The following is a 13,726-nucleotide window of genomic DNA, read 5'->3' on the forward strand; positions in this document are numbered from 1 at the left end:
TTTCTTCCTCTTTCCAATGACTGCTCGACTTGTTGACTGCTCGATCCACACAGCAGACATTGTGGACTAGGTTATAAATGCTGTGTTGCACGTGATGCGCAAAATTTTACATGGCGTCATTACATCATGTACCTACGTTATATAGGTATGCACATCAGCTTTGACATCGGTTTTGCACATCTGCGTTAAATTAGACATTGGGCCGATACCGATGTTGGCATTTTTAGCTAATATCGGCCAATTCCGATAGGATCACTGATATATTGTGCATCCCTAGTTAACAAGGTACCTAAAAGTAGTTTGAAGTATTGTTTTCATCTTATTAGCTAAACAAAACTACCTTAAACAGCAAAACTGTCCTGGGAATCAGCTTTGTTTACAGAGTGGGGATGAAAATAACATTATTTTGGCAGTAATTATCTGTTGATATAGCAACTGACGCTAATAGTTTATCAAATTTCATTGTGACGCAAGGGGGGACTATTTCTTTAAAATAAAATAAAAATGTGTGACACTCTCTTTACGGCGGAGAAACATATTATGTTTTAAAGTTTTTACACATTACACTACACATTCTAGACAATTCTTACTTCTTCTCAGTTTTCCAGACAATTTGCTGAAATTATACACATTTTGCTACGGGTTGGAAAAAACATTTAGTAATTTTGTAACTACTTTATTGCAATTCTACTTGTTTTGCCATGGGGCAGACAATTCTTTTTGCCGTTTTACAGCTAATTTGCTGCAATTCTACACATTTTGGGGTGGAGTGAAATTTTGGCAGTTCTATAAGCACGTTTTCTGAAATTAGACACATTTTCCCATGACTTATGCCGTGTTAATATTTTTTATTTTTTATTTTTTTATTTCACCTTTATTTAACCAGGTAGGCAAGTTGAGAACAAGTTCTCATTTACAATTGCGACCTGGCCAAGATAAAGCAAAGCAGTTCGACAGATACAATGGCACAGAGTTACACATGGAGTAAAACAAACATACAGTCAATAATACAGTATAAACAAGTCTATATACAATGTGAGCAAATGAGGTGAGAAGGGAGGTAAAGGCAAAAAAGGCCATGGTGGCAAAGTAAATACAATATAGCAAGTAAAACACTGGAATGATAGTTTTGCAATGGAAGAATGTGCAAAGTAGAAAAATAATGGGGTGCAAAGGAGCAAAAGTAATTAATTAATTAAACACAGTTGGGAAAGAGGTAGTTGTTTGGGCTAAATTATAGGTGGACTATGTACAGGTGCAGTAATCTGTGAGCTGCTCTGACAGTTGGTGCTTAAAGCTAGTGAGGAAGATAAGTGTTTCCAGTTTCAGAGATTTTGTAGTTCGTTCCAGTCATTGGCAGCAGAGAACTGGAAGGATAGGCGGCCAAAGAAAGCATTGGTTTTGGGGGTGACTAGAGAGATATACCTGCTGGAGCGTGTGCTACAGGTGGGAGATGCTATGGTGACCAGCGAGCTGAGATAAGGGGGGACTTTACCTAGCAGGGTCTTGTAGATGACATGGAGCCAGTGGGTTTGGCGACGAGTATGAAGCGAGGGCCAGCCAACGAGAGCGTACAGGTCGCAATGGTGGGTAGTATATGGGGCTTTGGTGACAAAACGGATTGCACTGTGATAGATTGCATCCAATTTGTTGAGTAGGGTATTGGAGGCTATTTTGTAAATGACATCGCCAAAGTCGAGGATTGGTAGGATGGTCAGTTTTACAAGTGTATGTTTGGCAGCATGAGGGAAGGATGCTTTGTTGCGAAATAGGAAGCCAATTCTAGATTTAACTTTGGATTGGAGATGTTTGATATGGGTCTGGAAGGAGAGTTTAGTCTAACCAGACACCTAAGTATTTGTAGTTGTCCACGTATTCTAAGTCAGAGCCGTCCAGAGTAGTGATGTTGGACAGGCGGGTAGGTGCAGGTAGCGATCGGTTGAAGAGCATGCATTTAGTTTTACTTGTATTTAAGAGCAGTTGGAGGTCACGGAAGGAGAGTTGTATGGCATTGAAGCTTGCCTGGAGGGTTGTTAACACAGTGTCCAAAGAAGGGCCAGAAGTATACAGAATGGTGTCATCTGCGGAGAGGTGGATCAGAGACTCACCAGCAGCAAGAGCGACCTCATTGATGTATACAGAGAAGATAGTCTGTCCAAGAATTGAACCCTGTGGCACCCCCATAGAGACTGCCAGAGGTCCGGACAGCAGACCCTCCGATTTGACACATTGAACTCTTATCAGAGAAGTAGTTGGTGAACCTGGCGAGGCAATCATTTGAGAAACCAAGGCTGTCGAGTCTGCCGATGAGGATGTGGTGATTGACAGAGTCGAAAGCCTTGGCCAGATCAATGAATACGGCTGCACAGTAATGTTTCTTATCGATGGCGGTTAAGATATCATTTAGGACCTTGAGCGTGGCTGAGGTGCACCCATGACCAGCTCTGAAACCAACAATTTCGGCAGATAATTTTAGAAAGAAAGGGTCCAGATTGTCTAGCCCGGCTGATTTGTAGGGGTCCAGATTTTGCAGCTGATTTTGCAGCGGATTTGGGAGAAGGAGAAATGGGGAAGGCTTGGGCGAGTTGCTGTTGGGGGTGCAGTGCTGTTGACCGGGGTAGGAGTAGCCAGGTGGAAAGCATGGCCAGCCGTAGAAAAATGCTTGTTGAAATTCTCAATTATGGTGGATTTATCAGTGGTGACAGTGTTTCTAGCTTCAGTGCAGTGGGCAGCTTATTCTCCATGGACTTTACAGTGTCCCAAAACTTTTTTGAGTTTGTGTTGCAGGAAGCAAATTTCTGCTTGAAAAAGCTAACCTTGGCTTTTCTAACTGCCTGTGTATAATTGCTTCTAGCTTCCCTGAACAGCTGCATATCACGGGGGCTGTTTGATGCTAATGCATAACGCCATAGGATGTTTTTGTGTTGGTTAAGGGCAGTCAGGTCTGGGGAGAACCAAGGGCTATATCTGTTCCTGGTTCTAAATTTCTTGAATGGGGCATGTTTATTTAAGATGGTTAGGAAGGCATTTAAAACAAATATCCAGGCATCCTCTACTGACGGGATGAGATCAATATCCTTCCAGGATACCCCGGCCAGGTCGATTAGAAAGGCCTGCTCGCTGAAGTGTTTCAGGGAGCGTTTGACAGTGATGAGTGGAGGTCGTTTGACCGCTGACCCATTACGGATGCAGGCAATGAGGCAGTGATCGCTGAGATCTTGGTTGAAGACAGCAGAGGTGTATTTAGAGGGGAAGTTGGTTAGGATGATATCTATGAGGGTGCCCGTGTTTAAGGCTTTGGGGAGGTACCTGGTAGGTTCATTGATAATTTGTGTGAGATTGAGAGCATCAAGTTTAGATTGTTGGATGGCTGGGGTGTTAAACATGTTCCAGTTTAGGTCGCCTAGCAGCACGAGCTCTGAAGATAGATGGGGGGCAATCAGTTCACATATGGTGTCCAGAGCACAGCTGGGGGCAGAGGGTGGTCTATAGCAGGCGGCAACGGTGAGAGACTTGTTTTTAGAGAGGTGGATTTTTAAAAGTAGAAGTTCAAATTGTTTGGGTACAGACCTGGATAGTAGGACAGAACTCTGCAGGCTATCTTTGCAGTAGATTGCAACACCGCCCCCTTTGGCAGTTCTATCTTGTCTGAAAATGTTGTAGTTTGGAATTAAAATTTCAGAATTTTTGGTGGTATTCCTAAACCAGGATTCAGACACAGCTAGAACAGCCGGGTTGGCAGAGTGTGCTAAAGCAGTGAATAGAATAAACTTAGGGAGGAGGCTTCTAATGTTAACATGCATGAAACCAAGGCTATTACGGTTACAGAAGTCATCAAAAGAGAGCGCCTGGGGAATAGGAGTGGAGCTAGGCACTGCAGGGCCTGGATTCACCTCTACATCGCCAGAGGAACATAGGAGGAGTAGAATAAGGGTGCGGCTAAAAGCAATAAGAATTGGTCGTCTAGAACGTCTGGAACAGAGAGTAAAAGGAGGTTTCTGGGGGCGATAAAATAGCATCAAGGTATAATGTACAGATAAAGGTATGGTAGGATGTGAATACAGTGGAGGTAAACCTAGGTATTGAGTGATGAAGAGAGAGATATTGTCTCTAGAAACATCATTGAAACCAGGAGATGTCATTGCATGTGTGGGTGGTGGAACTAATAGGTTGGATAAGGTATAGTGAGCAGGACTAGAGGCTCTACAGTGAAATAAGCCAATAAACACTAACCAGAACAGCAATGGACAAGACATATTGACATTAAGGAGAGGCATGCTTAGTCAAGTGATCAAAAGGGTCCAGTGAGTGGAGAGGTTGGTTGGGGGTCACGGCGATTTAGACAGGATGGAGGTCTGTTATTAGCCACCTCTTGCATTCCGTCAGTAGATTAGTGGGGTTCCGTGTGGTAGAGGGGATTAAACCAAATCACACAACAACAACAAAAATAAAAACAATAGATATAGTTATAGAGGCCCAAGAAGAAAACATAATAAAAATAAAAATTAATAAATTGTCCGATTGTCTATTCAGATAGCAGCCGGTAAGACAGCTAACGGTTAGCAGGCCGCAGATGGGCATTCAGGTAACGTCGCGACGGAGGAGCCAGCCGGATAACTCCTTCGGGTAGATAACGTCAGCAGTCCAGTTGTGAAGGCCCGGTGGGGCTCCGCGTAGGCAGTAAAACGGGTCCGGATAGGTGACTGCAGGAGTGATTGATGGAACTCAGGAGTGATTGACGGAGCTGGCTAGCTCCGGAATAATTGATGTTTGCTCCGGAATCGACGAAAGCCGATAGTCACACGGATAGCAGCTAGCTGGCTGTGAGATCCAGGTATGAATGGTATCTGAGTGAGAGTGACTAACAAAATCATTGGAGACTCCATGGAGGTCAGGGCCCCTGGGCACGTGCCCGGTCGATAATTCGGCCATGATTACTACAAGTTTTGATACCTGGGTAGACTAACCAATCAAAAATGTTTTACTGAAGGACTAATTGAGTGACTGTCAGTGACTGACATAGCAAGAGGAAAACTGCTGACGCACAACCAAATTTTGAAATTGCACCTGCTGTATTCTACTATTTTAACGCTCAACATTAAGTTGAGAACCCGACTGAGTTCCTAAAAAAGTGTTCTTGACCTCACAGAGAGCGCTCATCCCCCGAACAGAGATGAGTTGGACCATGGGAAGCATGGTCCTGACCTGCCTACTGCTGCTGAAGATGCTAAAGGTGAGATATGAACAAAATACTATATTGAGACTGTATCTGTTACATGCAAATGTTGTGTTGTTTTGAGCAGAACCATACAGTCGTGAGTGTTGTTGAGCGTGACACACCTTAATAGCCAAAGTGCTATCAAGAGCCACTTATAACTGTTGGACACTGTAGAGTACAGTGAGTGTACAGTGTACAGTGAGCTGAGTCTGTACACAGGAAACACCTATTGTTTAATGGTTGGACTGTGGTGAGACAGAACGTAGCTACTGTCGTACAGAGCAATACATTTTTAGCTGCCTCCAATGAAACCTTTCATTCATTCAGAAGGCTATTCCATGAATGTTTTTTTGTTTGTTTCCTCTTCCAGGTGGAGATGGTCGTTGGGAAAGTCCTGGAGGAGACCTACATGAGGTGGATCCACTACAAAGACGAATGTGTGAAGATGATTGACTATGAGCCCTTTCCTCAAGGTAAGAACACAACTCGACTCAAATAGATTTGGCATTTAGAAGTGGTTCCTTGGTAAACTTCCCACAGTCTCTCACACAACTGGGAGTAGAGTGCCATAAGTCTGGCAAGCAAGACTAATTAAGGATAAAATAGGATTGGTTCCATTGGCATATTTTTTTGTTGTTGTTTTATACGATGAAGGCTTCTGGTAGAACAGTGGTTTCCAACCTTTTTGGATTACTGTACAACCAACTGAATTTTGCCCTGCCCAGAGTACCCTTGATAGACATATACAGTGCATTCGGAAAGTATTCAGACCCTTGTACTTTTTTCACATAACTTTGTTACAGCCTTATTCTAAAATGGATTCAAACATTTTTTCCCTCATCAATATACACACAATACCCCAAAATGACAAAGCAAAAACAGGTTTACATTTTTTTGTAAACATTTATTACAAATGTAAAAATGAAATACCTTATTAACATAAGTATTCAGACCCTTTGCTATGAGACTCGAAATTGAGCTCAGGTGCATCCTGTTTCCATTGGTCATCCTTGAGATGTTTCTACAACTTGATTAGAGTCCACCTAGGGCTGTTGCGATGACCATATTACTGCCACACCGGCGGTCACGAGTCATGAACGCAGTCAAATTCCATGTGACCGTTTAGTCACGGTAATTAGGCTTCTCCAAGCTCTGATGCTGCTCATGGTCATTAGTAGCCTACCAAACTTGCTAACTGCCTGGTATTCAGCACTTTTGTCCATATAATCACTCTAACATCAATGCAAATGTTATTGAAAAAATCTAATCAAACACTTCATGAGGTCATGTTGTGCAACATTTCTATAGGCATGAGAAAACAGAGTGAGGGCCTCTATGAAAAAGAGGAGGGTCCCATCAGCTTTCTATAGACTTTCTATAGACTTGGCCTACAATTATTTCTCAACTTTCCTCATATTAAGCACTTTGCGTATCTTTACAACAAGAATACAGCCTATCTGACTGGCATGCTATTTAAGATTACATGTATTTTTTCCCCTGCCCCTGTTTCCAGACAGGTGCATGATAATTGTCAATTCTAAATCAAAGCAAATTTCACGCATACAGTACTGTGCAGAGGTTTTAGGCAGGTGTGAAAACATGCCGTAAAGTAAGAATGCTTTCAAAAATAAACATGCTAATAGATTATATTTATCAATGAACTAAATGCAAAGTGTGTGAACAGAAGAAAAATCTAAACCAATCCATATTTGGTGTGACCACCCTTTGCCTTCAAAACAGCATCAATTCTTTTAGGTACACTTGCACAAAGTCAGAGATTTTGGAGGCATATGTATGATTAAACAATTATACCAAACAGGTGCTAATGATCATCAACTCAATACGTAGGTTGAAACACAATCATTAACTGAAACAGAAACAGCTGTGTAGGAGGAATAAAACTGGGTGAGGAACAGCCAAACTCAGCTAACAAGGTGAGGTTGCTGAAGACAGTTTACCGTCAAAAGTCATACACCAGACACAAGACACAAGGTAGTTAGTTATATGGCATCAGCAAGGTCTCTCCCAGGCAGAAATGTCAAGGCTGACAGGGGTTTCCAGATGTGCTGTCCAAGCTCTTTTGAAGAAGCACAAAGAAACGGGCAACGTTGAGGACCGTAGTTGCAGTGGTTGGCTAAGGAAACTTACTGCAGCAGATGAAAGACATATCATGCTTACTTCCCTTCACAATCAGAAGATGTCCAAATCAAATCAAATCAAATTTATTTATATAGCCCTTCGTACATCAGCTGATATCTCAAAGTGCTGTACAGAAACCCAGCCTAAAACCCCAAACAGCAAACAATGCAGGTGTAAAAGTCCAGCAGCGCCATCAGCTCAGAATTGGCAAAAAAAACAGTGGCACCCTGGTACACCCATCTACTGTCTGGAGAAGTCTGGTCAGAACTGGCTTTCATGGAAGACTTGTGGCCAAAAAACCATAACTCCGACGTGGAAACAAGGCCAAGCGACTCAACTGTGCATGAAAACACAGGAACTGGGGTGCAAAAAAATGGCATTAGGTGCTCTGGACTGATGAGTTCAAATGTGAAAAAGTTGGCTGTAGCATAAGGCTGTAATGTCTGTTGGAAGGAGAGGACCAAGGTGCAGCGTGGTATGTGTCCATATTTATTTAATGAACACTGAAATCACAAAAATAACAACGCGAACGCCCGAAACAGTTCTGGCTGGTGCAAACACACAACAGAAAACAACTACCCACTAGAACAAAACATAGAATGCCCACCCCAACTCATGCCCTGACCAATCTAAAATAGAGACACAGTCAGGACGTGACAGTAACCCCCCCAAAGGTGCGGACTCTGGCCGCAAAACCTAAACCCATAGGGGAGGGTCTGGGTGGGCATCTGTCCGCGGTGGCGGCTCTGGCGCCGGACGTGGACCCCACTCCACCTTAGTCTTGGCCCACTTAGGTGGCGCCTTTGGAGCGGCGACCCTCACCGCCGACCCCGGACTGGGGACCATTTCAGCGGGCCCCGAATAGACGGGAGACTCTGGAAGCGCCGGAGTGAAGGGCGACTCTGGCAGCGCCGGAGTGAAGGGCGGCTCTGGCAGCTCAGAATAGAATAGGTCAACTTTTGTACTATGGGGGATAGTAAATTGGCATAGGCTAGTGCTTTTGCTGTTTGTTAGGCCTACTCATCTTCTTGGCTGACGAAAAGTAAATGTGGGCAGTTCATCCAATATCTTCAATATGCAACTTGGAATTGGATAAGGATGCGCGCAGTTGCTTCCCCGATGTGTCTGTCTATACTTGTAGCCTGTGAGAAAGACCTGATCAGGTGATGGCAGCCATATGAGTGAGAGGTGCTTCAGAGCAGCAGCACTCCGGGGGAAGGGCACAACGCAGCACTCTGGGCCAAGACTTATGAAGTGTGTACAGCCAGTGCAAAAGAAAAAGCAGAGCTCATTCATTTGAAGCAACTTTAAAAAAAATCATCATTAGAGTCGCATCATACGGCCTTACAATGTATTAAAAATCAAAACATATAGCCCAACATTTGTAGAACCACTAAAGTTACATTAATAACTCTAAATTAAGCATATAGGAGTACCTATTTCTTTGTTAACCGCTCAACACAGAATAGCCACATGTGCACACTCCCTCAAATCGTTTGGAGAAAATATCCTTTCTATTTTATTCAGCTTTGTTCAATTGTATTCTTCATACTATAATATAAATGAAGCCCAAGGAAATTCTAAGCAAATCTTGTCAGCTAAATGAAATAGTATAGCCCACAGCCATTTGGCATAGCCAGGTCAAGACCATAACATAAGGACAACTCAGTGTGCTATTCTGTTCTTCCGAAAAAGAGTGCATTTCCTTCATGTTATGTTTCTTTAGACCTGTCTAAAATGAATAATGCATTTATTGTGAAGGTGTAGGCTATAATACATGGATTTGTTAGACTTTTTAAAATGTAGATGTTGCAAAGGTCTGCATCAGTGTCTTGTAGGCTATGTTTGGAGGCCAGGAGATGCTACATGTGTTTATGTTAATTAACGGTCAATTACCCTGAGACCGACAGTTATTTGCTTGATAATCCCCGGCTGATGAAATTCCACCTGTGGTAAATTCAATTGATTGGGCATGATTTGGAAATGCACATACCTGTCTATATAAGGTCCCACAGTTGACATTGCATTTTAGAGCAAAAACCAAGCCATGAGTTCGAAGGAATTGTCTGTAGAGCTCTGAGACATGATTGTGTTGAAGCACAGATCTGGGGAAGGGTACCAAAACATTTCTGCAGCATTGAAGGTACCGAAGAACACAGTGTCAGGGAGGTGACCAAGAACCTGATGGTCACTCTGACAGAGCTCCAGAGTTCCTCTGTGGAGATGGGAGAACCTTCCAGAAGGACAACCATCTCTGCAGAACTCCACCAATCAGGTATTTATGGTAGATTGCCAGATGGAAGCCACTCCACAGTAAAAGGCACATGACAGCCCGCTTGGAGTTAAAGGACTCAGGACTCAGACTAAAGGACTCAGACCATGAGAAACAAGATTATCTGGTCTTATGGAACTAAGATTGAACTGTTGGGCCTTAATACCAAGTGTCACGTCTGGTGGAAATCTGGCACCATCCCTATGGTGAAGCATGGTGTACTGGGAGACTAGTCAGGATCGAGGGAAAGATGAACGGAGCAAAGTACAAAGAAATCCTTGATGCTCCAGAGTGCTCAAGAACTCCGACTGGGGCAAAGGTTCACCTTCCACTGGACAACGGCCTTAAGCACAGAGCTAAGACGACGCAAAAGTGGCTTCGGGACAAGGCTCTGAATGTCCTTGAGTGGCACAGCCAGACCCCGGACTTGAACCCAATGTAACATCTCTGAAGAGACCTGAAAACAGCTGTGCAGCAACGCTTCCCATCCAACCTTACAGAGCGTTGAGAGGATCTGCAGAGAAAAATGGGAGAAGCTCCCCAAATACAGGTGTGTCAAGCTTGTAGCGCCATATCCAAGAAGATTTTAGTCTGTAATCGCTGCCAAAGGTGCTTCAACAAAGTACTGAGTAAAGGGTCTGAATACTTAGTGTGTAAATGTGATATTTCAATTTTTCATTTTTTATACATTTGCAAAAGAAAACCCCCAAAAACATAAAAACATTATGCGGGGTATTGTGTGTAAATTGATGAGCATTTTTTTATTTGTTTTCATCAATTTTAGAATACGACTGTAATGTAACAAAATGTGGAAAAGTCAAGGGGTCTGAATACTTTTGAAATGCGCTGTAAGTTTACCTTGAAGTGCAGCTAGTTGTAGTTGCCTATCCTTGGTCAGAAAAAATTGCCTCGTAAAGGCATTCTAAACACTGCACACACTATTTTGGTCAGTCTGGATGACCAGGCTACAAATGGAACGCTCGTGGTCATGTTCTTTCTCTGTCTCCCAGGTTTGTTCTGTAACAGGACGTTTGACCGCTACGCCTGCTGGCCTGATGGTCCTCCAGGGTCGGTGGTCAATGTGTCCTGTCCCTCCTACCTGCCCTGGTTTGACAAAGGTGACTGACTTTTTAAAAATCTACATTGTATTGTCGATGGTCATCTATTGAATTGTGATATGATGGCACAGAATAATACCCCAAAATATATTGACCTATTCATAAAACATATAAAGGGAGCTGTGCTGTTCTAATAATCATATTCATTATGATCTGTTAGGTTCTTCTTTTTCAGAGTAAATTACTCACGAACACTAGAGAAGCTTAACCAAGTTGAATTCTTCCCAAAAGGTACAGCTGTAATTCAGCTGTAATTCAGACAGAAAAACATGTCACACAAGCACTGATATTTAACCCTTTCCCCTAGGCTGAGTCTCCTCCTCCACAACCGAACAGCCAACGCATCCCTGTTGCTAGAGAGAACCATAGTGATATCTGTCCTTCCTCACTTCATCTGACCTGACCTCTACCGCAAAGTGCTCACTCCTCCCCAACTCAAGTTTGTCATGGTTATTGATACCAGACTGTGTCTCTTCTCCTCCCAGGAGATCCCTAATGACTAACAATAACATATCCGTACATAATGTAAACGTTATACATTACCCTCTCTCCCTTAGTGGCATTTGTTCATTTCTAATCTCTCCACCGTCTCCCCTTCTCAATGTGTGCCACATGTAATCACTTCCCTGCACTCAATACATTGCACCCACTGTATACCTTCCTCTTATAACCCTTAACTTCTGTTGTAGACCCTCAACCTGAGCACTCCATCAGTGACATGAATAAGTAACATTTCATATTCTCAGAACCCAACAGATCTAAATGGCAAAACGGATCCTATTTTAGCACGCCTACTCTCAGACACAGCTCCAATAATTATGCCAATTCGGAAACATTGTTTGTACGTGTTGCTTTCAGAATAGTGTGTGGGTGTGTGTGGGCACAAGCTGTATGCGTGTTTCTGTGGAAAAATATTTTTGTCTGTGCACTCAATGTGTATTTATGTTTGTGTGTGTGCGCGCACCTGCATGTGTGCGTATGTGCACACACACTGGACATGTCTGCGGGATGTCCAGTGTCTCAGGGTGTGGTGCGTCGACGGTGTGGCTCTGATGGCCACTGGGTGGAGGAGGAGGACGGGGAAGTCTGGAGGGACATGTCTCAGTGTGAAGAGGAACAGGAAATCACATCTCAGGAGGTACCTGACAAAAAAAACATTGATTGTTTTTTACTTGTAGGTGTTAATGAGCACCGTGCCCCTGAGCTCTTCAGGTAAATCAGCCTTCTCTTTCGTCATTTGGAGGGCTGTACTACTGTAAACATATGCAGTCCCTTAACGCAAAGCCTTCAATGTTTGTAAGATCTGAAGGGTCTGGATATTGTAGGTATGAGCAGTGTAATGATGACGTTTCCACCTTACAGATCTGCAAACATTAACGGATTAAGGCTAAGGGGAAAGGCTAGGAAGCGATTTGGGAACGGCCAACGCTTTAAAAAAAAAGTTGTTTCTGTCTTTGTCAGTGACAAGATGTGTATATAAAGTCCTACTTAACATAATCTCTTCTGACAAGAGTTTCCATGGTAACGCCGCTCTGCATTGTTTTTTCCACAGCTGTGGTTCAAGCAGTTGATGGTGAGCTTCAGGATGCTTTACACGGTTGGCTACACCCTGTCCCTCTTCACCCTGGTCTCAGCGCTCATCATTCTACTGAGTATCAGGTACACTTGTCCTCCTGTTCGCCACCACTCTTCAAATAGAAACACTGGTCCACTTCACTCATCTCTATTCCAGTAATCAAGAACGTACATCGAAGTCATATTTACCACAGAAAGCCCAAAAGGATGCTTTGGATGAGCATTGGAAAAGCAACCCTAGAGAAGTAACAGTATGGGAAGGTTTGTGAGTGTGACTAAACATCTTCTTCTTGAGAAGATTTCTGGGTAGTTTTCTTTGATGGTATTTTTTTGGTAGTAATACTTCTTGGCCATCTGCCTCTATTGTTCCCTATCAGGAAGCTTCACTGCACCCGCAACTACATCCACGCAAACCTGTTTGTGTCTTTCATCCTGCGAGCCGTGTCGGTGATCGTCAAGGACACCATGCTGGAGCGTCACTGGGGCCGGGAGATCATGAGACAGGCCGACCTGGGAGAAATGCTGAGTCACGAGGTGGGTTGTGAGCAGTGTAGGTGGAGCTACCATATTGCTTGTTCCTATCATATTTATTCCTTCAAGTCTGCAAACACTTGAATACCCTTGAATATGGTGACATGATCTGTGGAGACTAGGAGTTGTTTTAGCAAAATGTCATCACTGATTGACCTTTATAGTAATCACCATCTTTACCATCTTTATTTCAAGGCTGCCATTGGCTGCAGGATGGCCCAGGTGGTGATGCAGTATTGTGTTCTAGCCAATCACTACTGGTTCTTTGGAGAGGCCATCTACCTGTATTCGGTGCTCATCGCCTCCGTATTAATTGAGAACAACAAGTACTTGCCTTATATCTGCCTCGGCTGGGGTGAGTAACGTATCCTTTGTCTACATCCAAAATACCACTTCTGCCTTTTATACCCACTGTGTCTTATTAATGCTCAACGTCTTTCTTTGTCAGGAACCCCTCTTTTATTTGTCCTTCCTTGGATGTTGGCCAAGCTATTAAGAGAAAACAAAGAGTGAGTGGGTGTCCATGTGTCACCTCAATCAGTGCACACTGCACGGCCTGTTGTTTGCATTGATTTAGAGACAGATGTAAACAATGAATGTCCCAATGTGGTACCCTCAGGTGCTGGGCTGTCAATGAAAATATGAGCTACTGGTGGATAATACGGTTCCCCATTCTGTTTGCGTCACTGGTGAGGGCGGCTATTGGCTCTGTTGTTATGTACATTGTGTGTGTGTGTGTGTGTGTGTGTGTGTGTGTGTGTGTGTGTGTGTGTGTGTGTGTGTGTGTGTGTGTGTGTGTGTGTGTGTGTGTGTGTGTGTGTGTGTGTGTGTGTGTGTGTGTGTGTGTGTGTGTGTGTGTGTGTGTATTTGCGT

The 13,726-nt window shown here is 43.5% G+C and overlaps 1 protein-coding gene across 1 annotated transcript in view; it reads left to right on the forward strand.

Annotated features, from left to right (window-relative positions):
* Positions 1 to 13,726, forward strand: part of LOC118366027 (glucagon receptor-like) — a 30,706-nt gene that overhangs the window by 11,045 nt on the left and 5,935 nt on the right. Inside the window, exons 2-10 of the mRNA XM_035748348.2 lie at positions 5,150 to 5,233; positions 5,589 to 5,691; positions 10,640 to 10,747; positions 11,764 to 11,885; positions 12,300 to 12,406; positions 12,700 to 12,856; positions 13,049 to 13,208; positions 13,302 to 13,362; positions 13,473 to 13,542. Coding sequence (XP_035604241.1) covers positions 5,150 to 5,233; positions 5,589 to 5,691; positions 10,640 to 10,747; positions 11,764 to 11,885; positions 12,300 to 12,406; positions 12,700 to 12,856; positions 13,049 to 13,208; positions 13,302 to 13,362; positions 13,473 to 13,542 — 972 coding nt within the window. The remainder of the gene's footprint in view (positions 1 to 5,149; positions 5,234 to 5,588; positions 5,692 to 10,639; positions 10,748 to 11,763; positions 11,886 to 12,299; positions 12,407 to 12,699; positions 12,857 to 13,048; positions 13,209 to 13,301; positions 13,363 to 13,472; positions 13,543 to 13,726) is intronic.

The sequence above is a fragment of the Oncorhynchus keta genome, chromosome 3 (genome assembly GCF_023373465.1).
Source record: "Oncorhynchus keta strain PuntledgeMale-10-30-2019 chromosome 3, Oket_V2, whole genome shotgun sequence".
In the NCBI taxonomy this organism is placed as follows: Eukaryota; Metazoa; Chordata; class Actinopteri; order Salmoniformes; family Salmonidae; genus Oncorhynchus; species Oncorhynchus keta.